Source organism: Mus musculus, chromosome 7, assembly GCF_000001635.26.
Source record: "Mus musculus strain C57BL/6J chromosome 7, GRCm38.p6 C57BL/6J".
NCBI lineage: Eukaryota > Metazoa > Chordata > Mammalia > Rodentia > Muridae > Mus > Mus musculus.
The window spans coordinates 99,116,264-99,143,341 of NC_000073.6; the positions used below are offsets into that span (position 1 = coordinate 99,116,264).

The 27,078-nt window shown below is 46.0% G+C and overlaps 1 protein-coding gene across 3 annotated transcripts in view; it reads right to left on the reverse strand.

Moving 5' to 3' along the window:
• Uvrag (UV radiation resistance associated gene) overlaps positions 1-24,904 on the reverse strand; it is a 254,426-nt gene extending 229,522 nt beyond the window's left edge. For 2 of the 3 annotated variants that reach the window (XM_006508349.3, XM_030243116.1), the window contains exons 1-2: positions 24,571-24,904; positions 1,925-2,042 (exon numbers count right to left, since the gene is read on the reverse strand). In XM_006508349.3, the coding sequence (XP_006508412.1) occupies positions 1,925-2,042; positions 24,571-24,593 (141 nt within the window). In that variant the 5' untranslated portion in view covers positions 24,594-24,904. The remainder of the gene's footprint in view (positions 1-1,924; positions 2,043-24,570) is intronic. The other variant, NM_178635.3, reaches the window with a different exon arrangement.
• Between the last annotated feature and the right edge of the window lie 2,174 nt (positions 24,905-27,078).

Consider the following 27,078-nt stretch of genomic DNA (forward strand, 5'->3'; position numbering starts at 1 on the left):
CCAATAACAATGGCCACCATTTTCAAAATTGCCAGAAGACACTAAGTAAAAGGACTCTAGCCAGCTTGGGCATAGTGAGCATGGCTCTGGCAGGCCTTGCTCTTCTCCCCATCCCCTCTGCCTTGCTAAAAACCAGTAAGTTGCATTCCTAAAGCTACCACCAAGGTGTATTCCCTTATTTAGCCACTCCCTCTACCTGACACTGACCACCAAGGTCCAGCTATCAAAGTATTGAAATCAAGCAGTCAAAAGCCCCCTGTGGCTTCCTGTATTAACATGCCCAATTAAAATTAAATGCCTCCTCCTAACACAGGGTTTCCCCTCGTACTTTTATAAACCACCATTTCCCTATGAGCCAAGTCTATCTCTTCGCTATCCAGAAGTAGTACTTTGTTGCCCCAATATTTTTTCAAAATAAGAGTTCACTACCTCTTATTAAGGCATTCACTGTCTTTTGTTTGCATAGTCTAATAAAGGCAACTTATCAGCATGATCCACAAAAAAAAAAAAAAAAAAAAAAAAAAAAAAAAAACCTGTCTCACCTAGTTTATAAGACATGGTTATCACTGTTGGGTCTCAAACCAGAGACAAGCTGCCAAGGTACCTATTTAACCTATCAAAGTGGATGCTGGCTGCCAGGTTCTCCCTGCATCCCTCAGTCCAATTACAGGCTGCCTGGCTGACATACTCCACACCCTACTCTAAGTCTTTCCAGCTGGCCTGCCCTATGTATTCAGACCGTTTTGGTTACCTGGCCTTTTTCCATCTACCCTTTACCCTCCTGGCCTCTTGGTCTGGCTCTCCTCTCTCCTCTCTCCTCTCCTTGTCCTCATGTGCCCCCACCCCTACCCCCCCAACCCCCGCTCAGGGCCACGCCCACTAGGGACTCCCCCCAGATGTCCCTGCCTCTGGCTGTGCTCTCCTTTTTATCTAGAATAAACCTTCTTCTGCACCATACCTAGGAACAGCCATGTCCTTTCCTTCTTATTTCTTGTTTTCATTTCATCTCCAGAAAACTTTCTTCCAAAGCATGAAGCCAGAGGCTGAGAGAGAGCAACCGAGGCAGAGCGACTGTCTTCCTGGTTTTCAATCCCAAGCCAATGGCAGGAATAACACTGCACCCTGATCTTCTTGCACCATGCCACCTAAGCCATGGCACCCTACCACTTCCTACTCTGTGTGAGTCCCAAAGATGACTGTGATCTGGAATCAAATAATTGATCTCCTTTTAAACCGCCACTTCTAGAAGAATCCACAATGTAATATATAAATAAATTGGAGGCTGGAGAGATGGCTCGGTGGTGAAGAGCACCTGTTGCTCTTGCAGAGGATCAGAGTTCAATCCCCAGCACCCACATGGTGGTTTACAACCAGCTATAACTCCAGTTCCAGGAAATCTCATGACTCTGCTGTCTTCCACGGGCACCGAGCACATGCAGGCCAAATGTAAAATAAAATTAATAAATCTAATAAAACAAAACAGAATTGGAAGAAACCAGGCTATTCTTCTGAAAATGACCCCATATACATAAATCTAAGTATGGGAAGATACAAACTTGTTTTCATAAACTTGGTCACTAGAAAAGGAAATATGTTAAAGAAATGTAAAACTAATATAAGATACTGAACTCCCATCATTTGTTTTAAATGCTAGGGACTGGAATAGTATCCATACCATTCATGAAGGGGAAACAAACTTACTTAGCAACTGGAATAGTAACAGTAACATTAATAAAAGGGAGACAAACTTACCAAAGTAAGGCTATACCCTAGAGCACTACCCATTAGCTATGTCTCTAGCAGACATCACTTGAGATGTTTTCAGAAAGCATGACTGAGCTTTCTAGTAAGCAGTAGAAGAAGGCACTGCAAGCTGCTCCTGTTACAAGCGCACAGACATGACTGACCCGGAGGGCCCCCTTACCTTTAAAGATTTTCTCATTATCACACAAATGAAGAGTGAAGTAGGTATCCAGAAGCTGATGGCCATTTCTATTAACAATGTTCCGAGCAGCGATGTTCCGGAGATGTCGGAGACGCCGCTAAAACATAACCACAGGTGAACAGGCATTCAGTCTTTAGTCCTCTTATGTTTGGAAAGCAGCAGTGCCAAAAAAAAAAAAAACAATAAACAAACAAACAAACAAAAAAAAAAACCAATGTTGTCCCAGGCACTTTTTGTTGAGCCCATAACATGACCCAGTCTTCTATTTATGGCTCAGCATGTCCTCCACCATACAGGAAATAAACTTTCCTCATCTCACTCAAACAGCAGTTACGAGCATGGAATGGAAACAAATAGGAAATACTTTTGCTCTGTGTATGCAGATGTCTGTGTGTGCATGTGTGGGTGTATGCAGTGGAGCTCAATGTTGAGTGTCTTCCTCAATCAATTCTTCATTTTATTCCAAGGGTCTGCCTGTCTCTATCCTCCCAGAGATTAGACTATTGAAGCACACTCTCACGAGGACACGCCACCACACCTAGCTCTTTGCACGGCTGCTGGGAACCCAAACTCATGCTCATGTGGCAACCAACTAGTCCATCTTCTCAGACCCTGAAATATTTTTGAAAAGCACAAAAATTATGTAAGTGAAAAACACCTGTAAAAGAGTGTTCATAGCCCCAGGACATAAACGAAATAGAAAGTTGATTCCCCTCACCCGAAAGGCTTCAGATAGTTATGATAAATGTATGCTCTGTTGCTGGTTCAGCCTAGATACCAGATCATTTGTACAACTATAAGAGGCCATAGACAAAAAAGATAGATAGATAGATAGATAGATAGATAGATAGATAGATAGATAGATAGAAGTAGTAACTCATTTATTCCAGCCAGCCTCTATCTGCTAATCAAGGCTCACTTCCTTCAGCTTCACTAACCAGGATACTTGAGTTATGTGGAGTCACCTCCCTGGGAACACAAAAGCTCCAAAGAAGAGCTTCAACAAAAACACAGAAGATAAGCTGAAGAGCTAGCCCCATCATATCAGAGCAGACAACAGTGGCAGAGCCAGGCATGGTGGCAAATACCTACAACCCTAGCACTTAGGAGACAAGAGTCAGACAGGATCACCACATGTCCAAGGCCAGTCTGGTCTGCTATCAAGTTCTAGGCCAGTCAGGGTTACATCTCAGGACAGTTTCTCAAGAGAACAGAGAATGTCAGTGCCGAACTCCAAGCATATCGTGTCCACCCCTCAAAGCCAAGTCACTGGAGACAGCAGAGGTCAGTAAGATGGCTCAGTGCATAACGTGACTGATGAACAAGCCTGACAGCCTAAGTTCAGTCCCCAGGCACACGAAGGGAGGGAGGAGAGAAACAGCTCCACAAAGCTGTCCTCTGGCCTGGACACACACACAGATCTCACACACACACACACAGATCTCACACACACACACACACACAGATCTCACACATACACACACACACACACACACACACACACACACACAATAATAAAATCATTTCTAATACGCACCTTGGGCTCCTTGTTGAATACCCTTCCTGCCCTCCCTTCCAGCTGACCACAGGGAGTTCCCACGTTCAGCTACGCAGGCCGACAGCCAACAGGGGCCTACATCTTCTGTCCATGTGCATGGCACCCAGGCTTTCCCCCTGTGTACAGATATGGTTCCCTGGGAAAAGGCCATTGCCTACTCTGCCTCCCTAGTCCTCAAGTATGGAAAGGCTCCGTATGCTTACGAAGCTCTCGGGCTCAGGCTCATCAACAACCTGATGTGCTCACAAATCTCCATCATCCAACAAAGCCACCCCACACACAACTTTGATGACACCCACTATAATTTGGATATGAAGTGCCCCCAAAGAGGTACTTAAGGCTTGGTTCCCAGTCATATTCTAAGTGATTCTGGGATCTTTAGAAGGTAAAGCCTGGAAGAAGGTCACTGGGTCACATCCTTAGGGGTGTCTCGTCCCTATCTCAGTTCTATCTCTCTCAGCTTCCTGTCTGTCATGAGATGAACAGCTTCTGCCACACACCACTGCCACCACGCACTGCTGCTGCCACACACGCCTGCCTTACAGAGGCACGTGTCTGTAATCCTAGCACTTGGTAATTGGAGACAATCAGGAGTTTGAGACCAGCATAGGCTCCATGAACCCCTACCAAAAGAAGGAGATGGAAGGACAGACAGAAGGAAAATTAGAATGCCCAGCCAGATGTTTTATCACAACAAAAACTCTAACACAATCCTCAAGTCGACAGTGATGTATTTTCAAAGCAAACTTTGAGTTCAAGTTGTTTAATTTACAAAAACCATTACAGATCAACAATATACTCAACAGTCACTAATGCAAAGCCTAATGAAAAGGAGGAGGGCAGTGAAAAAGGGGGAGGGGAAGGCTATGAAAAGGCAAACCACAGGAAAAGAAATAAACCCTCAGTGAACCCATGAAAAGAATGCACAATCATGACCATCATCAAAGACATAAAAATCTTAGCACTCAGGAGGCAGAGGCAAGAGGATCTCTGAATTCAAAGCTAGCCTGGGCTACAGAGTGAGTTCCAGGACAGCCAAAACTGCACAGAGAAACCTTGTTTGGAAACACACAAGGAGGAGGAGAAAAAAAGAGGAGGAGGAGGGGAGGAGGCAGGGAGGAGAAGGAGGAAGAAGAGGGGGAGGAGGGGAGGAAGAGGAAGAGGAGGAGAAAGAGGGGGAGGAGGAGGAGGAGGAGAAAGAATAAAACCCAACACTGCACTATGCAGCAGATTTCCGAATGTGGCTCACAGGTGCATCCTGTGGCCATGCTCTCTTGAGTACAGTGTGACACCGCCACACAATGAAAAAGTGTGGCTTATGTTCCCAGCTCTGTCACATGTAGCAGGTCTGTCACTACAGCCCACAAAATTCTAAGCGATTATAATGGCTCAAAATCATAAACAGATACACTATAGCTTCCCCATCCTTTTGGATACTCTTTTTGGGAGTCCCATTATCATATAGCACAGAGGACAAGCAGCTGCATGGAGGGCCCACCCTGGGTTCCTCAGAGCTGATCTCAGATGGCAGCCAGCCCCGCCACCGCTGAGCCTCTAAAAGTGACAACCAGTGGACCCAAGTTGTTTCCACAAAGCCTGGGTCAAAGTGCAGATTTAGGAGCAAAATCAATGTTTTAAGCCACTGGAATTTTTGTTGTTCTTCTTACTACACAGATATGGGTAACTAAAGAGCTCTAACTGATTAAACAAGCTATTTTGGTCTCTGACACAAGTAAGGAAACCAGAATTGGAGAAAATATGACTGCTCACCTGGAGCAAGGACAACTTAGCAATTACTGAGATGTTCCAGTACTGTTAAAAAAGCAGAAACTATAAAATAAATCTTTAAAAAAAAAAAAAAGGTGGGGGGCTGGAGAGATGGCTCAGCAGTTAAGGGCACTGACTGCTCTTCCAAAGGTCCTGAGTTCAATTCCCAGCAACCACATGGTGGCTCACATCCATCTGTAATGAGATCCAAGGCCCTCTTCTGATGTGTCTAAAGACAGCTACAGTGTGCTCATATAAATAAAATAAATCTTAAAAAAAAAAAAAAAGCAAAAGCTTCGTAAACACTCTTAAATGGTAATACACTCACACAACGGAAAACATCATTTTAAAAAGGTCACTAAGTATGGGTATGAAAATCCAAGGGAGAAAATGTTAACTATTCTTAGAAAGAAATCTAATTATACTCCCTAAATAACAGAGATTAGGGGTAGTAAATATTGATAAGCTTTCCAGTCCCTCTGCATCTTTTTTTCCTAATTTGCTTATGACCCTTTAACAGATTAAATGCTATTCTTAGCTTATTGGTTATTAGAGAAACCTGCTGCTGTTGGTGTGGCGGCTGCTGGTGCAGATGTGGTGATATGTCTCAGAGCATCTGAATAGGAACTGGTCCTGGTTGCCTGCGGTCTGTGTTCCCACTCTGGCCCCCTCCGTTCATTCCTTTTGAGATCAGGCATTTATTCTCTGTCTAGGACCATGCTCACTGGCAGGTAAGGGGCTAAGATGCAGGTTCTTTCAGGTAAATTCAGATTCATGTTACTTGGTGGTGGCACATGCCTTGAAATCCCAGCACTTGAGAGGCAGAGGCAAGGGATTTCTGAGTTCGAGGCCAGCCTGGTCTACAGAGTGAGTTCCAGGACAGCCAGGACTACACAGAGAAACCCTGTTTCAGAAAAAAAAAAAAAAAAAAAGAAAGAAAGAAAGAAAAGAAAGAAAGAAAGAAAGAAAGAAAGAAACTAGACTTGGGCCCCCTGGCCCTAAGCAATGGTGCCCAGAGTCAAAGTCACAGACTTAACCGACCAACACTCACTCCCATGGACACTTCACAGTTCTTGTTCATACCTCGGAGCTTTCTCTGGCACAATTTATACGGCTTCCCACCTGGAACCTGGAATATCAACTCTGCTCTCCAACTCCAAATCAGCCCAAGAATATCTTTAATGAAGTCATTTACTGAGCACTACTAAATTATGCACCGGGCTTCTCCACTGCAGCGACAAAGCAGACCTCTGACCAGCTGGCATTTCTTTGCTTTCTTACCTCTACCCTGTTCACCTTCAATCTTGGCTCAAACCTGCCCTTTTCCCTGCCCTCCGCCTTGCTCTGAGGAACAGGTCACCTCTCTCCCAGCTTCTCTAGCTCAGTTCTTCCCTCTCACCGATAGATACTTCCTGCACACACTGTGCTTAGGCACCGTGGGGAACAAAGCAGGGAGCTCCCTCATTTCAGACTGTAATCCTACTAAGGACTAGAAAGGTGAACCCTGGTGTGGCCTCTCACACTTATAACCCCAGAGACCCAACCCTGGTGAGGAGGAGGACCAAGCTGGAGGAAGCATAAGCAACAGAGCAAGTTCCAGGACAGCAAGGACCTCTCTCAGAACACTTGGAGAGGAGGGAGGGAGACCAGCCTAAGCAGGCAGGCATGATGGCACACAGCTGTAACAACTTTATTTAAATACAGACAGACAGACAGATAGATAGATTACATGAAAATTTCCATAACAAAAAAAATCTAAAATACTACTGATAAGGACTGAAAGGATCAGTCTACTTAAGAGTCTAAAGACTTTAACAGGGTGACAAATTCAATTATGTGTTTGAGAATAAAGAAAATTATTAAAAAAAGAAAGAAAGAAAGAAAGAAAGAAAGAAAGAAAAGAAAATGGAATTAAAGACAATTTCTAGAGAAATGAGAACTAGTCCGTAAAGTATTAGATCGATAAAGTATTAGATCGATAGAGTAGCCGTTCGCGTGCACTCACACCCACACACATAGCATTCTGTCCTGCACTTGCTCTCTGTTGCAGGGATAAACACCACAACCAAAAGCAACTTGGGAACTTACACTTCCATCCCAGCCCATCGCTGCAGTAAGCCATAGCAGAACTAAAGCAAGAACCTGAAGGCAGCCACTCAAGTAGAGAGCATGAAAGAACACCGCCTGCTAGCTTGCTCCCGTGGCTTGCTTAGCTTGTGTGTGTGTGTGTGTGTGTGTGTGTGTGTGCGTGTGTGTGTGTACGTGAGTGTGTATCTCCAACCAACCCAGGACCACTTTCCTAGAGGGGGCACCAAGTAGTGGGTTGGCCTAATGCTACTGTAATATATTGCTAATTTGGATCCTGTCCCCCACCGTTTGCCCCAAAGACTAGAGGGTGTAAGACACTGAGGGACCCTGCCCCTAGTTAATTCTGACTGATAAATAGCTGGGGAGAAGAGACATGGGCGGGGTTTAAGTTTCCCAGGCTTGAGACCACTACGAGGAAGGAGGAAGGAGATGTCTCTCTTGGAAGAGGAAGTGTGTGCAGGAGAGAGGAGGGAACTGCAGTGGGATGGCTGAACCATATACACGTGACCATGAGGGCTGGCATGAGTTAAGAGCACCCCAGAGGGAACATAGTAACCAGTCAGAAGTAACTGGGACTTATCAGTAGGAAAGTGGACCCTAACAGCATGGAGGGTAGGCAGCTGCCCAGCTACTGTGCTGCCTAAGGCATATTTACAAATATAAGGCTGTGTGTGTCTTTCATCCGGGAACATAAGAGGTCTAAGGTAGGAAGAAACTCTACGCCAGGATTGTATTAAATATTTTTGTACTACAGCACCATCCATAATAAATGTGGTAGTCTGAATGAAAATGCCCTCCCCCACAGGCTCATAGGGAGTGGCACTATTAGGGGGTGTGGCCTTGCGGAGGAAGTGTGTCACTGAGGGCAAGGTTTTGGAGTCTCAGATGCTCAAGCCAGGCCCAGTGTCACTCCCCCTTCCTGCTGCCTTTAGACCTGGATGTAGAATGCTCAGCTTCTTCTCCAGCACCATGTCTGCCAGTATGGTGATAATGGACTAAACCTTTGAACTGTAAGCCAGCCCAAATTAAATGTTTTCCTCTGTAAGAGTTGCCATGGTCTAACTAAGACAATAAGGTGGGCCCTCCCACAACAGTTATTAATCAAGAGTTGCCTACGGACTAATCTGATGAAGGTATTCTCCCAGCTAAAGTTTCCTCTTCCCAGATGACTCTAGTTTGTGTCATGTTGACAAAAAACTAGCCAGAATTAGCCAGGCGTGGTAGTGCACACCTTTAAACTCAGCACTGAAGAGGCAGAGGTAGGTGAATCTCTGTGTGATTGAGTCTACAGAAAGAGTTCCAGGACAGCCAAAGCTACATTCATGCCAGGCAGTGGTGGCACACATACTTTATGGAAGTATTAAAATGCACCCCTAGTTAGATAGGAATAAGAACTTCTGATGAGGGTAAAGCAAGCATGGTGGTATCCACCTTCAATCCCAGTGCTTGAAATACAGAGGCAGGCTGATCTGTGAGTTCCAGACCAGCCAGGGCTACACAGCAAGACTCCATCTCAAAAAAACAAAATAAAAACAGAATTTCTCAGGGGCTGAAGAGATGGCTTAGCAGTTAAAAGCATTTGTTGTTCTCGGGGAGGACCTGGGTTTGGTTCCCAGCACCAGGATGATAGTTTACAACTCCAGTTCCAGGGGATCCACCAGGCAGGCATACATGTGGTACTCATACATGCATGCAAGCAAAGAACACTCATACACATAAAATACTCATAAAAATTTATAAGTTTTTATGTGCTATTATATGTGCTATTATTGACTGCAGAAATCAATACACTCTACGTTGCTTTGCTTTGCTTTGCTTTGGCAGCTTCAGCCACGTGGTGTGCCTTTAGAGTCAAGGGTAGAAGAAAGGGGTCACAGAATCTCCTTCTGTAACTAAAGAAAGCTTATGAGGTCAGGCATGTATCACAGGTGAGTGTGAGGGTGTGAGGGTGTGTGGCTGTGTGTTTGTGTGTACGTGCGCGCATACAGATGTGAGAATGCCAGAGTGGCAGTTAGTAAACCACTTTGGAGTGTTGGTTTTCTCCTTACACACACACACACACACACACACACACACACACACACACACACTAACAAGTAAATAAATTTTAAGAAGTTTAAAAAAGGAGAAAAAAAATTTAACGTTTAGAATTATACATGACAACAGAACGTGATAGCTCATACCTATCATCCCAACACTTAAGGAGGTTGAAGCAGGAGGATTACTATGAGTTAGAGGCCATCCTGTGCTACACACTGAGTTCAAGGTTAGCCTAGGCTACAGAATGAGACCTTGTCTCAAAAAGTACAAAAAACAAAACCAAAAGGCTACAGTATGTGATGAACTGGCCAGTGTGAAGTCAAAGGAAAAAAAAGCCTGAAGAAAGTATTTTAATTAACACAACAAAAGCAACTTCACTAACACAGAGGTATTCCTAGAAATTCCCAAGAAAATTCCAGTAAGTGGGAAAGAATGTGAATACATAGCTCACAGAGGAAATACAGGGTATTTAAATGTGGAAAGAATCTCATGCACAAAATAACTGCACTGAGGCTTCAGTAGAGCTGGCGAAAGTCAGAGGGGCTAACATCACTCGGAGGCAAAGCACCCGCAAAGCAGGCATTCGGCCAACAGCAGTGCAACTGGCAAAAGTCTACGTGTTCAGCAACCTGGCAACATCCAGACAACAAACGCACACATCCTTCAACACACAATTCCACTTCTCCGTCCGTGCTAAAAATATACTTGCAGATATGCAATATGAGACATGGATTTTGTTTCTTCTTTAGCAGTGGTTGAAGCAGATAACATCTTACACTGGCTTTGAATTCACTCTACAGCCCAGGCTCAAGCTCTTGATCCTCTTGCCTCAGATGCCCCTTCAAGGTCTACAGATTTGTTCCCCAGAGTGATGCTTTTAAAAGGCAGCGGGACACCCCCCCTCCAGGGCCTCCCCTTCCTCTTCTGAGTCTCCAGGTGTGCGGCTCTTCCCTACAGGAAGTGCTCCCTGCCATGATCTGCAGCATCACCATGGACCAAAAGCCACCTGACCACACACTAAGCTCTCGGAATATTTCGCTCCTCTTTCAAAGCTGATTATCTTAAGTATGTTACAGTAACGTGAAGCTAACTGACGCAGAGTAAAGTATGGCTCCTATCAGAGAAAAACTGCAACGAACTTTAAATATACACACCGGTGGTTAAGTTATGGATCCTATAGTGAAAAATACTGCACAGCCATGAAGAATAAATAATGTAGTGTCGATGAAACAAGTCAAGAAACTACTAGTCTTCAATAGTTTGTATGGTGCCTGTGTTGTCATTTGCACTTCACAGAGAGAAAAGAATGCAATGCTGTGATGGCTGGAGAGGTTTAAGTATAAATACTTGCCCCAGGAGGGGGGGGTGGGGACTGCACACGATATCTTTACGCATTACACAAAATCTTATACACATTTTACATGAGAAAGCATAGGAATATATTCCCTACTTTTAAATAAAAAAATAAATTTACATTAAAAAAAAAGACAAAAAGTCCATCGGTAGTGGCGCCCACCTTTGATCCCAGCACTGGCGAGGCTAAGGCAAGTGGCTCTCTGTGAGTTCTAAGCCAGACTAGTATACAGATAAGAGTTCCAGGGAAGCCAGGCTAAACAGAGAAACCTTGTCTTGTGGGGAAAGAAAAGTGAAGAGGGCAATAAATCTCTTTGTTAAATTATTTATTGTTATTTTACATGCATTGATGTTTTGCCTGCATGTGTGTCTGTGTGAGGGTTGTCAGATCTTAGAGTTAACAGTTGTGAGCTGCCCTGGAGGACTGGGAATTGAACCCACATCCTCCAGAAGAGCAGCCAGTGCTCTTAACTGCTGAGCCATTGTGGGTTAGAATGGTGTCCCGCGGCTGTTCCACCACAGGGCCACTCATGGAGGCGGGATTGGACACAGGAAGTCTGACTGCAAGCACCCCAGGCTGCCAGGCTGGCTTCGGGAAGCTGCAGGACCCCGCTCCAGGAGTTGGGAAGCATAGTCAGAGTTCCCCGCTGAACTGCTGGAGTTCGGCTTGGATTCTAGGGTACCACAGACACCGCAAGAGCTGGCTCTGGGGTCCCCAGCCTGCACAGAGACCAGGGACGGCAGGTTCTCACTCTTGGGCACCACAGGTGCCGCTGAATGCCTTGGAAGAGCTGAGAACAGAGTGGGTGCCTGAGGGCGGGCACTAGCCCTGGCCAGAGGGAAAAGGGCAGGAGAGCGCTCCAGCTGGTTCCCACAGAGGAGAGTCCTTAGTTTGCTTGGCTTAATGGGAAACAAGTCTGAGAGCACAAGGATATTAGATGTGCCGTCCAATAAGAAGAGGCAGTCCATGGTTTAAAGGTGTTTATTGTCATGGCTGAAAGGGGAGCTAAGAGGGTAGTAGAGGCTGAGAAAGTAGAGAAGAAGAGGCCGGCCATGGCCACGTGGAGAGAGGGGGGAAGGGAATGCAGGGAGGAAGGGAATGCAGAGAGAGGGGGAACAAGAGGGCAAGAGAGAAGCAAGAGGGAAACAGGAGTAAGAGAGGGAGGAGGGGGCCAGCAGCCCCTTTCATAGTGGGCCAGGCCTACCTGGCTGTTGCTAGGTAACTGTGGGCGTGGAGTCCAGACAGAATACCAGGAGCTTGGGGCGGTGCCCTACCTGACTAATGGCCACAGAATTAAGGAGCTGGGCCCTCATGTCAGGAGCCTGGTGTCTGGGAGCATGACAAACTTCCTTCCATACCTTGCAGAGTTATCTGCTGGGTCTCCGGGGTTTAACCCTAGCTCACCCAGAAAACAAGCTGCTTTTCAAGGTCCCAAAAGCCATCTCTCTCCAGCCCCCTTGCAATAAATCTTTAAATGGAGACATATGTAACAGCCATTCCCTGTAGAAGTGCAACACAGTGAAAGCTCAGGTTACAGTAACCCTGAACTTGAGGGATGCTCTATACACGCTAGTGAGCAACCACTGGCTGTGTCCCTTCCTGCAGAGTGTAGACATGTCCATCCGTGCACCTATGTGGCTTGTTGGAGAATAAAGCAATGGGTGTGAAGGCCCTGCAGAAACAGTGAGGAACTTTATGAAAATAAGCTGATAGACAGATGGGGGCGGGGCTGTTAGGGGCGGGGCTGTCAGGGAAGTACATGGCTGACTGAAGGAAAGAGACAGGCTAGAACTCAGCTATCTTCATATTGATGAGAAAAGAGAAGGAAAACAGACCTCAGACCCAAAACAGTCAATGACTAGAATTCCAGAACTGCAGACCAGAGAGGCCTCTGAAAGTCATCTAAGCCAGGGGACCCTGCACCACCAGCGAATGTGTTCCTCATGCAGACCCTAGGTCCTAGCACAGCAATGACCTACTCAAGTAGATCCCTTATTCTTTGTCACCGGGTACTTCAAATGCATGTTTTCGATGGAAGCAGAGATCTACAGCATCCAGACTTATTTTTTAATGAGAAAGCCCGAATCAAAGCAGGGAGTACTCACTTCACACTGTTAGTAAGAAGCAAAAGTGAAACTGGGCCTGATCTCCCAGATGGGTGCACCAAGCTTGCCCCTGAGACACCCGGCTTCAAAACCTGTGAGGCCTCTTGGCCTTTTGGGTCTCATGTATTCTACCCAGTTACAACAGCCAGCAGTGTCCATCCACTGTCTTCCGAGCATGGCAGGCATACACGGTTCCGCCTGTGTTATCAACTTCCGATTCTGAAAACTAAAGTTCAGGTCCTACTATCAAGCTCTAGACAACTCCTTAGGAAGATTCGAGGCACTGAGATGCATTTAGCATGGACATGCTGATCCCAGGCAGAGACTACCGTAAGCCAGAACTTGGTATTTCTAAGGCAGAACTTTGACTTCTCCTTACTCCGGCTGCATCCTTTCTTAGAAATTTAACCCATGCTCCTTTACGTAGCGAGGTCCTCTTGTTCCGCTCATTCTAAGCTTCATAAACAAGCACAGGGCCCCAAACCTCCAGCAATCACAAATCTTCTCCTTGCATACCATATCGTAATAAACCAGATCATTTTATTATCTCCTAACTACTTGTGATTTGCTAGCAACACCTCTGAATACCATTACTGCAAAAGGAACTCAAAAAGTTCCAAGAACTGGGATCATAAGTGTGCACCACCATGCCCAGCAACAGGAGGGGTTTTGGGTTGTTTGGTCTCTCTCTCCCTCTCTTCCTCCTTCCTTCTCTCTCTCTCTCTCTCTCTCTTCTTCTCTTCCTCCTTCCTCTTCTCTCTCTCTCTCTCTCTCTCCCTCTCTCTCTCCCTCTCTCTCTCTCTCTGCTGGAACTGAACCCACTGGCTTCATGCAAGCTAGGTAAGGGATTTACCACTGAGCCACACCATCCCTAGCCTTGACACTTTTAAAAGGCAAAGCCTGTGTTCTTTGTTTATAAATTGACTAAACCTGGATGGCAGCTGGATCCTGAACTGAAGGGAACCAGAGACCAGGTCTAGAACATTCCCAAAGGCCTGTGTGTTAATGGCTTGGTCCCTGGGATAGCACCACTGGGAAGTGTGACAAACTTCAGGAGCTCAGATTTAGCAGAGTCTTTAGGGCATGCACCCTTAAAGGGATGTTGGGGTTCCCCAGTCAGGAGGGACAGCTTTGAGCTGCTGTGCTCACAGAGTCCAGGCTGTTTCACCATAAGGGCAAGCAATGAGGTCATGGATTGAAGCCTCCTAACTCCAAATTTCCAAAAGCCCACCCTTTTCATAATTGATTCTTCTTTTCTTCTTTCTTCATTGTAACAGAAAGCTAATACCAGAGATGTTCTGAAAAGGACATGTGGTCAGCTAGCTAAATTGGAATGTGAGCCACGGAAAGTGAGCGGCAAAGGGCACACAATCAACTAACTAAATTGGAATATAAGCCGCAGAGAGCTTCTGCACAAACGGACAAGGCATGATTAGAGAGCAGGAGCTTCCTACCTGAATGGGGAGGAGGACTGGAGGCTGGAGGAGGACTGGAGGCTGGAGGAGGCAGAGAGGACTGTTTACTCAAGCCTGCCTGAGTTAACAGAATTACTGTGAATCCTGAGCAACAGACGCAGGACATCGTGAGCTGAGCATAATGGGGCCACAGAGAGGGTGGGATACCCAGCAGGTTACACAAGCCCAGACCCTTCCCCACACCTTACCATGGGACTTCTAGTGCTGTGTGCTGTAAGTAAGCTGGTTTGCTGATTTCCAGGAGCTATTGCTGCAAATAACTGAACTGTGGGCGAGGGGCATGGGAGCTCCCTGCTCACATCTGAAGTATAGGTAGCCTAAGAGTTGCAACAGCAGTCTGAAGCAAAAGTTTTATAAGGATCAACCTTCAACTTCCAAGATCTAAGACTAACTCCAGGTAAACAGCTGCAGAACTGAACCAAGGAGCCAGGCAAACCATCAACTGTGAGAGAATGGGTCAGTAGGACAGAGGGGTAAAAACCCCTCAGCCGGATCTCAGTCTTAGAACCAGTCGAGCAGTAACACCTGGGAAGGATGGCAAAGGCCGGTTACCCCTGCACGAAGGTGACTGACACATGAGGGCTGATAGGAATTTGAGGCCACGCTAAACTACATGGCGAGTTCCAGACCAGCATGGGCTGAGATCCTATCTAAAAACTAAACAAACCAAGAGCCTGGGTGGTGGTACAGACCTCTTTAATCCAGTGCTCAGGAGGCAGAGGCAGGCAGATCTTTCAGAGTTCGAAGCCAGCCTGAGCTACAGCAAGAGTTCCAGGGCACAGAGAAACTTTGCCACAAAAAACAAAAAAACAAAACAAAAAAAAAAAGAGCAAAAGAGGGGGAAAAAGAAGGACAAGATGGTTGTTTCCACAAAGGCTGACAACCCGAGGCCACTCCAGGGCCTACATGGCCGAAGAGAAGTGACTCACAAAAGTGGTTCTACTGCCACCAAATAGGTACAGAAATAAATCAATAATTATGTAATTTAAAATATTTTTAAAAAGAAAACAAACTCTGCAATTCTACAAACCTAATAAGTAACTGATGTTTTTTTGGCAGAGATAACAGAGTAGAGAGGCAGCGGGCTCTTTATTTTCCTATCCATCCTGAAAATCTTCCACATAGAATAAACTCTGTTTAGTCACTTCATGGAAAAAAAAAAAAAAAAAAGCCCAAAGTACCTCCCTATGTGTACAACACACAAGTAACGAGTGTGGTTCTGTAACTACACCCATGAATCAAAGCTGGGCAGGCTCCTCATGGGCCAGGAAGTTAACATTTAAGTAGTAACAATATTCCCAAGGACTTTCCTCTTTTCGAAAGGGACATTTTAAATATTCCTTCTAAGTCTAAATAAAACTATTTTCATTTTGAAGACTTTTTAACGGTTTCCTAGATTAGCTCTCTTACAAAGAATGTTTGGAATTGAAGAAGAAAATACTCCATATCCTCTCAAAGACACAGTCTGGCTGGCAGAATGCAGACATTCCTGGTCGGGTCCAGTGCTCACACAGTCAAAAGGCACTTCACAAGTATCTACTGGAGAAATGGCCACCCGGATGGCTTTCCCACTCAGCACACAGAATTGGCTAATATAAACAACGGAGTTACTTAAGAGTTCAAACTACAGTCGTGGTAAAGATCACCAAGTTTTTCATAGGAAAACAAACCTGAAGCCCAATTCCCAATTTCTGTTATTTGTTCCCTTTTTTCCTTACTTAAGAACTTAAGGACTGAAACCAAAGGCAGACACTAGTGTCAGCTTCCTGATATATCTTGTTATTTTAAAAGGTCTGGCCACACCTCTTAGGATATTCTAACCACCATAACACGAAGAAATGCTACCTATTTCCATGGACCACTGAGTGCAGGGTTCTAATGCTCAACTTCAGGGTTACTTATCTTAGCCTCAACAAACCCACTTGCTTAGCTTTCAGTTTTATAAAATGCCTAATAACATTACAACTAACGTCTACAGCAATCAGTGCTAAATATTACACAGAATCAAACTGCTGGCGTGGAGAAAAACCACAGACACCAGATGTTGGCTCTTTCCGAAACTTAAGGAGGTAGAGAATTCGATGTTCCTAGGAATATTCAAAATATTCAAAACTGGACAGGCTTGATAAAGCACCAGAACCAGAACAGGAAGAGCAGCCCTGGGACAGGAGCGGAGTGAGCGTCCAGCCCTGCCCTTGAGGGGAAGTTTAAAACAATGCCACAGCTCCACTTTTGTTCCAGCCTAAAGTCAAACCAAGCTGGGGGGCACCATGTCAAAGCCCAGAGAGGGGTTATAGAACCAGGCTCTCTGTGCACTCGCTCGCTCGGACCAGCTGGGAAGGCCCGGTGCTGGAGAGGCAGGCACTCCCTAGAGCTCTGTTAAAGTCCCTGAGGTCTCTGGAGCACATTCATGGGCTGGCAAATAGTTTTGCCTCTGAGAACATCACATTTTTTAATTTTTATGTCTGTAAAGTCCCACTATTCCAAAACTTGAATTTCCACCTTAAAGTAAGATGGACAACGATATCAACTTCAAACTAGAAGGGTGAGTGGGGGGGACTGGAGAGAGGGTACAGTACTGATGAGCACTTGCTCATGCAGGAAGCCCAGGTTGGATTCCCAGCACCACATGGTAACAACCGTACGTGACTCTGGTTCCAAGGGACCCATTATCTTCCAGCCTCTGGGGCAATGCATGCATGTGGTGCATAGCCATACATGCACACAAAACACCCACACATAAAAATAAAATTAGGGGCTGGAGAGATGGCTCAGCGGTTAAGAGCACTGACTGCTCTTCCAGAGGTCCTGAGTTCAATTCCCAGCAACTGCATGGTGGCTCACAACCATACGTAATGAGATCTGATGCCCTCTTCAGTCATGCAGGCATACATGCAAATAGAGTACTCATATACATAAACAAATAACTAAGAAGATAAATCTAATTTTTTAAAGAAATAAAATAAATAAATAAAAATAAATAGCTCTCCCACATAAGAAAGTTCTAATGCCATTAAACCTAAAGTATACAAATGCAAATATTTCAACCAGATTTTTAAAACAGATTTGTCTTTAATTTTTCTAAACTAAACTCCCAATTTTATAATCGGAGAGTATATTATATCCTCCTCATCATATCCCAGTACACTAAAAATGACCATGATTTCTTGTTTGCCATAGCAGAAGTATGTCTTGGCTTGCAGGTAGAACTGCATAGTTTATTAAAAATTAAAAATATACATCTGTGGCCCACTGTGCTGGGTGGTGAACGCCTTTAATCTCAGCACTTGGTCTCTAAGCGTTCAAGGCCAGCCTAGTCTACACAGTGAGCTCTAGGACTCCTGGAGCTGCCGTAAGAAAGTTAAGTAAAAGTAAAACTACACATCCGCACACGGTGGGAGGTCAATTTGGTCAGCCCCACACAGCAGACCCAACTTTCAATTCTGCCCTATTTCCAGTCAGTTTCACTTCTGGATTTTCTACCCCAGAACTAAGAACTGTGATCCTGTGAAGAAATCTTTAAGTAAACACAAAATAAGAGCATAGCTTTTCCTTTTAAAGCAAAGCTAAACATTTTCACAGGAAGAACAAAGAAATTACAACACAGAAAGCACTTGAGTTCCTGATGGCATTTTGGCGTGTACAGTAATGACTTTAGGATGCCGACAGGAAGCTTCCAACGCTTCCTCATGGTTTTGCTACAAGAGCCAGTCCTGCTCAGAAGTTCCAGTGCCTTTATTTTACAGATACACAACTATGGATTGCACCTCTTTCCTTTGAGTCAAAGAGGTTGGATACATACTAATGGATGGAATAATGGTACAGGGCAGAGCACTGTGCTGACCAAGACATCTGTTCCCAATTCGATTCGGCTGTCCTTTGTGCCTGCCCTGGCATTACCAACACAACATACTAAAAAAGAAGAAGAAACATTAAGTTGGCTTTAAGAAGCAAGCATATATAGCCAGACATAGTGGTGCATACCTCTAACCCCAGAATTTGAGAGGCAGGTGGATCTCTGAGTTTAAGGCCAACCTAGACTTTATAGTGAGAAGCTGTCTCAAAAAAAAAAAAAAAAAAAAAAAAGTGTATGATAATCACAAGCATGTAATGGGGAAAGAACACCCCACTGGCAACCACATTAAGCATTCTATCTGCGTCGGTCATCTTTTTAGTGTCTCAATCCTATCTGTGATGGTTTGTATATACTTGGGCCAGGGAGTGGCATTATTAAGGGGTGTGGTCTTGCTGGAGTAGGTGTGTCACTGTGGGTGTGGGCTTTAAGACCCTCATCCTATGCCAGGCGGGTGGTAGAACATGCCCTTGATCCCAGCACTTGGAAAGCAGAGGCAGATGAATTTCTGAGTTCAAGGCCAGCCTGGTCTACAGAGTGAGTTCCAGGACAGCCAGGGCTACTCAGAGAAACCCTGTCTCAAAAAACCAAAACAAACAAACAAAAAAAGACCCTCATTCTTGCTGCCTGGAAGTGAGTGTTCTGCTAGCAGCCTTCAGATGAAGATGTAGAACTCTCAACTCCTCCTATACCATACCTGCTTGGATGCTGCCATGCTCTGGCCTTGATGATAATGGACTGAACCTCTGAACCTGTAAGCCAGCCCCAATTAAATGTTGACCTTTGTAAGACTTGCATTGGTCACGGTATCTGTTCACAGATACCTAAGTATCTAAGTAAGACACTATCCAATCACCTCTCTGTAAGCTAGTAAATTATTTGAAGGAAGTCACATAAGTGACTAAATACTGAGTTACCACTTCGTGAGCAACAGGTTGCTAGGGGCAGATGCTGTTGGAGTGGGTGGCTACAGTAAATGGGAATTGGGGGCCAAGAACAACAGTCCCTAGGTGGATACTTCCTGTGACTTTTGAGAAGTTAGCGAGACACTAGGTTCCTCATCTGTAAAAGGATAGGAATGTCCACTGAAGCACTGCAAATAATTTATGTAGATATCTGTCCTCAAGGGCAAGGAAGCAAAAATACCCACTCCTTAAGTGTGGCCTTCACAGAGAGAGACAGAAGGTCCCAAGGAGCGAAGTGGAGAGGAGTGGGGTGGCACAAGCAGGTTTCCAGCAGGGTGCCCTGGTGAGCCCCGCCTGCTCACTACCTATGGTGATGTGTAAGAAACGCTCATCTTGGTCTTCAGTCCCTGGCACAGCATTTTACCTTCTAATTTCCCCAACAAGGAGCGCAAAGGGAAATCTTTTCCGGTTTAGGCGTTTGACCATGGTTCCTGACCCAAATCATTTCCTGGGAGCACTTTCTAGTTTGTCTAGTCCTGCATGGCTGGACTATCAGCCCCACTCCCCTCGAGAGTCACGCTGATGACTGAACAAACCACTGATGATGTCTACACAACGATCTCAGGAACTGAGGGCAGACAGCCTGAGGACACGGAAGCTTCCATCCACCCTGTCTCCTAACCAGTCTCTTCTGTCTGGCTGCTCCCCATCTCCTTTACAATAAATCAATAAACTGAAAGGTTTTCCTGGCCTTGTGAGCCACTCTAGCAGATGATCAAAACCTAGAGGATTGGAAATACCCTGCATTTACAGCCAATTGGCCAGAAGTTCTGGAAAGCCCAGGTTTGAGATTGGCATCAGAATGGCAAGGGGGCGGGGCTAGGCCTTTAACCTGTGGACTAGATACTAACTCTAAGTAGCTAGTCTCAAGTTTAATTATGGGCCATGCAACTGGTACCTGGTGGAGGACTACATGGTTCTGGTGAAATTCCCACACTTGGTATTAGAAGTGCAATGTTGGGGGAAGTGGGGCAAGGAGGTTAACACCTCAGCTGGTGAGGACCAAAGTTCAAATCCATGGAGACAAGTAGTGTAACAGTGTATATATACATCTGCTATGATAAAAATGGCACTTCACTCTTGAGTCTTGCTCTTAAAAGCCCACAACTCCAGCATAACCATGAAAAACAATCCATGCTATTGCCAGGACAGGATCATCACACAAAAGTCACACAAAACATCACACAAAACGTCATACAAAACAGTACTCAAAACAACCAAGAGGATCAAAGAAAGAAAGAAAGTGTAAGAAATTGTCAAAGGAGGCGGGCCAACTAAATGCCACCTGGGATTTATGCACAGAAAATAAGGGATGAAAAAGCAAGAGTCTTTAACTAGATAGATGAGCATTTCAAACTCGGGACTCCGCACACAGTGGGTAATCTGCACAGGAGGGGCTCTGACAGGAGCTCCCACCACAACAGCGACAACAATGATGATGACCCTGAAATCACTATGCTGAGGGAAATCACGCAGGCATAAAAGCACAAACAGGGTAAGAATCCCCAGGCCTGAAGAGCCCAGGAGGTCAAACCGACAGAAGCAGAAAGTACAGGGAGCTTTGCCGAGCGGGCTGGGGGGAGGGGAAAGAAAGGGGAGCTGTTTATTATGTGTGCCGGGTCTTCAAGGCTGATGATAAAGTGTCAAGCATTTCCAAGATGTTCTTGATGGCACTGAGCTCCACACTTGAAAAAAAAAAAAACTAAGATGGAAGGCTGGATGGACAGCTCAGAGGTTAAGAGCACTTACTGTTCTTACAGAAGACCCAGGTTCAATTCTTGGCACCTGCGTGGCAGCTCACAACCCACTGTAACTCCAGTTCCAGGGCATCTGACACCCTCTTCTGTACTTTGCAAACACCAGACACACATCTGATGCATGTCTATACATTCAGGCAAAATACTCATAAGTATAAAATAAAATAAATAAATCGATAGTATATATATATTTTTTTAATTCAAGGCCTGACTGGGCTACAGATCAAGCTCAAGGCCAGCCTGAGCAATTTAATGACTCCTTGTCTCCAAACAAACAAAATAGCCAGACATGGTGGCGCACGCCTTTGATCCCAGCACTTGGGAGGCAGAGGCAGGCAGATTTCTGAGTTCGAGGCCAGCCTGGTCTACAAAGTGAGTTCCAGGACAGCCAGGACTATATAGAGAAACCCTGTCTCTGGAAAAAATAAATAAATAAATAACAAAACAAAACAAACAAACAAACAAAACCTGAGAAAAGGGTTGGGTGTGTAGTACACAACTTTAATCCCAGCACCAAACAGAAACAGGTAAGGCCTCTGTGAGTTAAAGGCCAATCAGGGTTATGTAATGAGGCCCTGTCAAAAAAAAAAAAAAAGGTAACAGGTTGAAGCAATAACTCAGTAAAAGAAAACAGAGGACTTCCCTAGCTTATGCAAAGTCCTGGGTTCAATCCCATGATTACATTGATGGTGGTGGTGGTGGTGGCAGCGGCGGCGGCGGTAGGGACCAGGAGAGATGGCTCAGTGGGCTAGCATTGCCCTGAATGTTGAGAAGACTTGAGTTCAAATCCCTAGAAGTCACATAAAGCCAGGCTAGATAACCCATGTGCCTGTAATCCAGAAACTACTATAGAAATGGAGACAGGAGACTCCTTGAAGCTTACAGGCCAGCAAGCTTGGCATATGCCACAGAGAAAACAACATTCGCCTTCTCAAACAAGGTGGAAGCCAACACCTGAGGCCGTCCTGTGACCTCCTAGTGTTCTGCTCCCTAAACACACAGAAACGGGAGCACATACACACAAAGATAAAGATAATAATAATAATAACAACGGCTATTGCTTCCAACCTACTTCTCTCAAATACAAATAACAAAAAAAGACAATAAAAAAAAGATTCTTCAAGACTATAAAAATCGAGCACAACAATTAGAAAAGTGAATTCTAAAAACACAAAAATCACTTCACAGAAGAAGTTAAAGAAGCAATTAAACATATGCAATGATATTAAAATTCATAAGGCTGGGCAGGAAAACTGAGACCATGTGCTTGATATGCTGTCCAATAGGCAATAAATGGAGCTTTTAAAATATTAGCCAGGTAGTGATGATGCACACCTTTAATTACAACACTTGAGAAGCAGAGGCAGGGGGATCTCTGTGAGTTTGAGACCAGCTTGGTATACAGAGTGAGTTCCAGGATAGCCAAGACTACACAGAGAAATCCTATCTCCGGTAGTGGGGATATATATATACATCAGTTAAAGAAATGCACATTAAAATAACAAAATGTGTATGCACTATGTGTAGTGGTACACACCTTTAATTCTACCAGCAGAGGCAAGCAGACCTCTTTGAGTTAGAGACCAACCTGGAGGAGTGGGTAGACCATAGCTATTCATCAACCACGGAAAAAAAAAAAGGTTCCGGATTAGGTACATAAATTAAAATAAGGCAAACCAGAGGCACATGCCAGTAGTCCCAACCACAACTCCCAGAAGCTTAGGAGGCATAGGCAAGCGTTTATGAGTTCAAGGCCAGCCTAGTCTATATAGTGAGTTCCAAGATACCCAAGGGCCTTATAATGAGACCCTGATTAAATAATAATAATAATAATAATAATAAATTAAATTTTAAAAAGACAAACCATACACCTTATACATAATTTTGTGGGCTTTCTTGGGCAAACCCAAATCTTTTCCAGAAGCAGATAAGGTAGAAGGAGGCCAATACTATTGGAACTTGTATTATAGAGTAAGTTAATACGTTAATCAACAAAACGCCTATTTTAAAAATATTTGTTTCCCCAAACTTGTGCATTTGGTCTAGAAAGCAGAATTAATATCAACCACAGAAGGAATGTGTTTTTACATAGGCTGCCTCACAGTCCAAGGACGACACGCCCAGAAAAAACTTTAAGTGGCATGCCAAATCCTCACGCAGCACCCAGCTGACACTTAGGACACTATATGCCAATCTAGAAACTCGACCAACACTAACAAATGGAGTTGAACTGTGTTGAACCGGCAGTTGGCTTGGATTAGTTCTTCTAGTTTTGAACCGTTATTGCTAGAACAGGCTCTAGTCAGGAAAACATGCCTTGTTCTCTTCTCCAACCCGCCATGCTCTCACAGCTTCCCTAAACTATGCCCATCTAGATGCCCAATTTCTCCAGGCGGCTCCTAACAGTGCTCACTATTGCTTCTCCCAGCAGGCCCTCACACTCCACCTCCCACACAGGCAAAAATTCACATTAATGCCCAATCCACAGACTACTCTCCCAGCCACCCTCTCATCCTCTCCCACGACCTGGAAACGCAATACAAGCCTCATTCCTTTCCAACTCCTAATATTCTCCAAACTCCCTCTCCAATGGCACTACAAAACCTGGGCACATGCCTTCTGATTTGCTAAATTCTCTCCTACTACAGAGCCTTGCTTCTGCAGTTAACGTTGCTTCCCTACTCATCCGGCACCTCATCCGGCACCGGGTTGGGGGGGTGGGGTGCAACATTGCTCTTTCCTTTACATTCCGATGCACTCTATGCCTGGCCCTCTCTCCCATAGCCTCTGCGCTCCTAAGTGGCTCCTTCCTGTCTCTTGCAAGGATGGAAAGTTACAGAAAGGGTCTGAGGGAGCTCGTCCTGTGGACCGTGGTGGAGCAGCTGCTCTCAAGTCTAAAGCAAACTATTGCTGCTGAGCACAAGCTGGAGTCAGACTCTGTATTTGGAAATCCATCCCCACCAGAAACACTAACAGAGAGGCAGTGAGCAAGCTTGTTCCTAGAACTGAGAAACCGGGACAATAAAACCAGCTATCTCATGGAGTTGTGACGATTCAATGCTCACTTTGCACAGACCCAGCTCGGTAACCTCTCCATGACTGACAGTTTCTCCAGGTCCTCTTCAATGCTAAGGTTCCTGCAGAGTCTCCCCGAGGGACTGAGGGAGGCCAGTGGAAGATGTACTGATAGGCGGGTGTTGCCAAGAATTTTGTCAGATTCCCAAAGTCAGTGTTCTCTTGTCCTTATTACACACACACACACACACACACACACACACACACACACACACACACACGTGAGATACAAGCTATGAATATTTACTTCAAATCCTCCTTCCAGACACTCACCCGAGGGAGTGGAGTGTGCCATGAGGATCTGAGATTGGAAAGGAAACCCCAACGTCCCAAATACCTTCCTCAGGAGGAGCGGAAGGAAGCACCCGAAACGCTAAGAATAAGTGCAGAAAACCGACTCCTCGATCGGGGAGCGAAAGGGAAAGCGCGGCGGCGGCCAGCGGGGCAGGGCTCCCCGGCGCCTTCTTGGAGGGATGCGGGGGTCTGAGCGCGGGAACGGCCGGGGAGGGGGCTCCTCCTCCTGTCAGCCCTCCTCAGCCCTGCGAGCCCCGCCAACCTTCTCCGCCCCCCGGCTCGCGGCCGGCTCACCTGCTGAGACGGCAGCTCCACATGCAGGGCCCGCGCGGGGGCACCGGACGTCAGCGCGGCGGACGGGCCCGGGGGTGGCAGGGGCACCGGGCCCCCGAGCGAGGCGCAGGAGCTCATCTGGACCCCTGAGCCGCCGAGCGGCCAGGTGGGCAGTCCTCCCGCATCGGCCGCTGCCTCCCGAGCTGTGATTCGCAGAGCCCCTACAGCCTAGAAACCGGGCACCGAGAGCCCCAGCAGCTCTGCGCCCGCGCTGGCCACCGCCGCTGGCTAAGGAAGAGCCATATTACCGCAGTGCAACCCCTCCACCCGGCCCAGAGCTGGCGTGCTCATTGGTTCCGTTTCTGAGAGGGCGGGACCCGGTGGCGGCCAAGGGACGTGCTATTGGCCAGTGGGCCCGTCCGTCGTCGGCCGCAATGGCTAGGGGCGGAGGGACTCTAGGATGGCCTCAATTGCGTCTGTCAAACCCGGGCTAAACCTGGGGCGTAACTTCTCTTTGCCTCAGCCTAATTGGCCCTTTCCCTATTGAGGGGTGTGGTCTCCTAGGGAAGCCTCGTGGGCTATTGCTCTAGAGCGCTGTCAGTTGTCAGTGAAACAGGGACGGCTTCTTGATTAGGTAGAGCGCGCGCCTGGTATGTCGTGTCACGTGCAGAAGTCTGGAGAGTCACCTGATTAGTGAGAGTCAGTCCTCTAAGCCACTTCCGCCCTAACCTAGTTGCTATGGTAACAGAGCCTCCAGTGGAGGGCGGGGACCCGCTTGGCACCAGCTGAGTCGGGATGGATGGATGGTCTGACTTCCCGAAGTGTTCTCATCCACGTACAAAAAAAAAAAAAAAAAGCCACGCTTTATGACTGAGAGGGGGAGCCGCCACCGAGCCGCGATCACTGAGACCAAAGATCCATCGGGCAGTCCACCAGCTCTTCAGTGATCCACTCAGACCTGCAAGTCCACGCCCCTTCTAGCTTCTATAACTAGTAAGCTTAGCCACAAAGTGTGCCAGCCAGCCAAGAGACTGTCTCACCTCTGCTGGTGGGATGCTTATGCTCTGCCTAGAAAGCCTTTACTGCTTGTGACTAACGCTTGCTTAGCCATCGTATTTCAGCTGGGGCAGGAGTCCTTCCAAAAGACTTCTCTGAAACTCCGAATTAGGAAACTTGCCTTTACCACAGACCTGCTTATTCTATTGTGTTGTCTTTGTTTGTTTACTTGCTTTGCGCGGGGGCGGGGCGGGGGGAGGGGCGAGATTTGGCTGACCTGCCACTCACCATGTAGCTCAATCTACCTCAGCTCCCCAGGTGCTGGGACTACAGGAGTGTGCCACCACAGCAGCCTCCACTTTGTCTTTTAATAGTCATTTAACACACACAGCCTCCCCGAATTCAAACACTCATATGTGAATTCCTCAACCAAAAGACCTTGTCTGATTCGTCCCTGGATCCGCATTGCTTGCAGATAATAGAGAAATGAATATGAAGGTACAGCTCAAATGCCCTCCCTTCCCTGAAGACTTCTTTGACCATAATAGCAGCTACAGCCATTGCTTCTATAAGTAGCACTGAGTCATTTTGCAGAATATTGATTCCCCCGTCCCCATAGAGTGTGAATTTCTCCACCACCTGGACTGTTATAGCTGAAAGAACACAGTGTTCAGAGAGGCAGACACAACAGGAAGCAGGCAGTTTGGGATTCTGACTGCCACCTTCTAGCTTTGTCACTGAGCAGGTCAGCTCCCCACTGTCTGTCCATGCGCTGAATAGTACTGGTGTCACTGAGGGGGGTGGTAGGTGGGCCAGTATCTGTGCCCATGAAGACTCCAACATATAATAGATGGATTTAAAATCTTTTACTGAGTGGGAAGATGTATATATAGCTCAATGGTTGAGTAGATGCCGAATATTCACAAGGCCTTGGGTTCAATCCCTAGCACTATTTAAGAATTATGTGTATCTGGGCATGATGGCACATGCCTTTAATCCCAGCACTTGGAGGCAGAGGCAGGTAGATCTCTGTGTTCAACGCCAGACTGGTCTGCAGAGTGAATTCCAGGACAGCCAGGATTACAAAGAGAAACCCTGTCTCAACAAACAAACAAACAAAGTATGTGCACATGTTTGTGTGTGTGGACACATTTGTGTACACAGGTATGCATGCAGGTATGTGTGTGTGTGCAGAGATCAGAAGTCAGCCTCAAGTATCGTTCCTCAGGAACCGTCCATCTTGGGGTTTTTTTTGTTGTTGTTTTTTGTTTTGTTTTGTTTTGTTTAAAGATGGAGGTCCCTTGTTAGCCTGGAATTTACAAAGTAGAGCAGGATGGCTGGCCAGTGAGCCCTATGGATCCTCCTGCCTCTGCCTCCCTAGCTCTGGGGTTAGAGGTCTGCACTGCCATGCCCAGCTTTCTCATCAGGATACTGGGGCTGTTATTCAGATCCGGGTAGTTGGACAGAATGCACTTTACCGAGCTATACCCATAGCCCTGCCCCCATCTTAAAATAAATGGTAAGCATATTAAC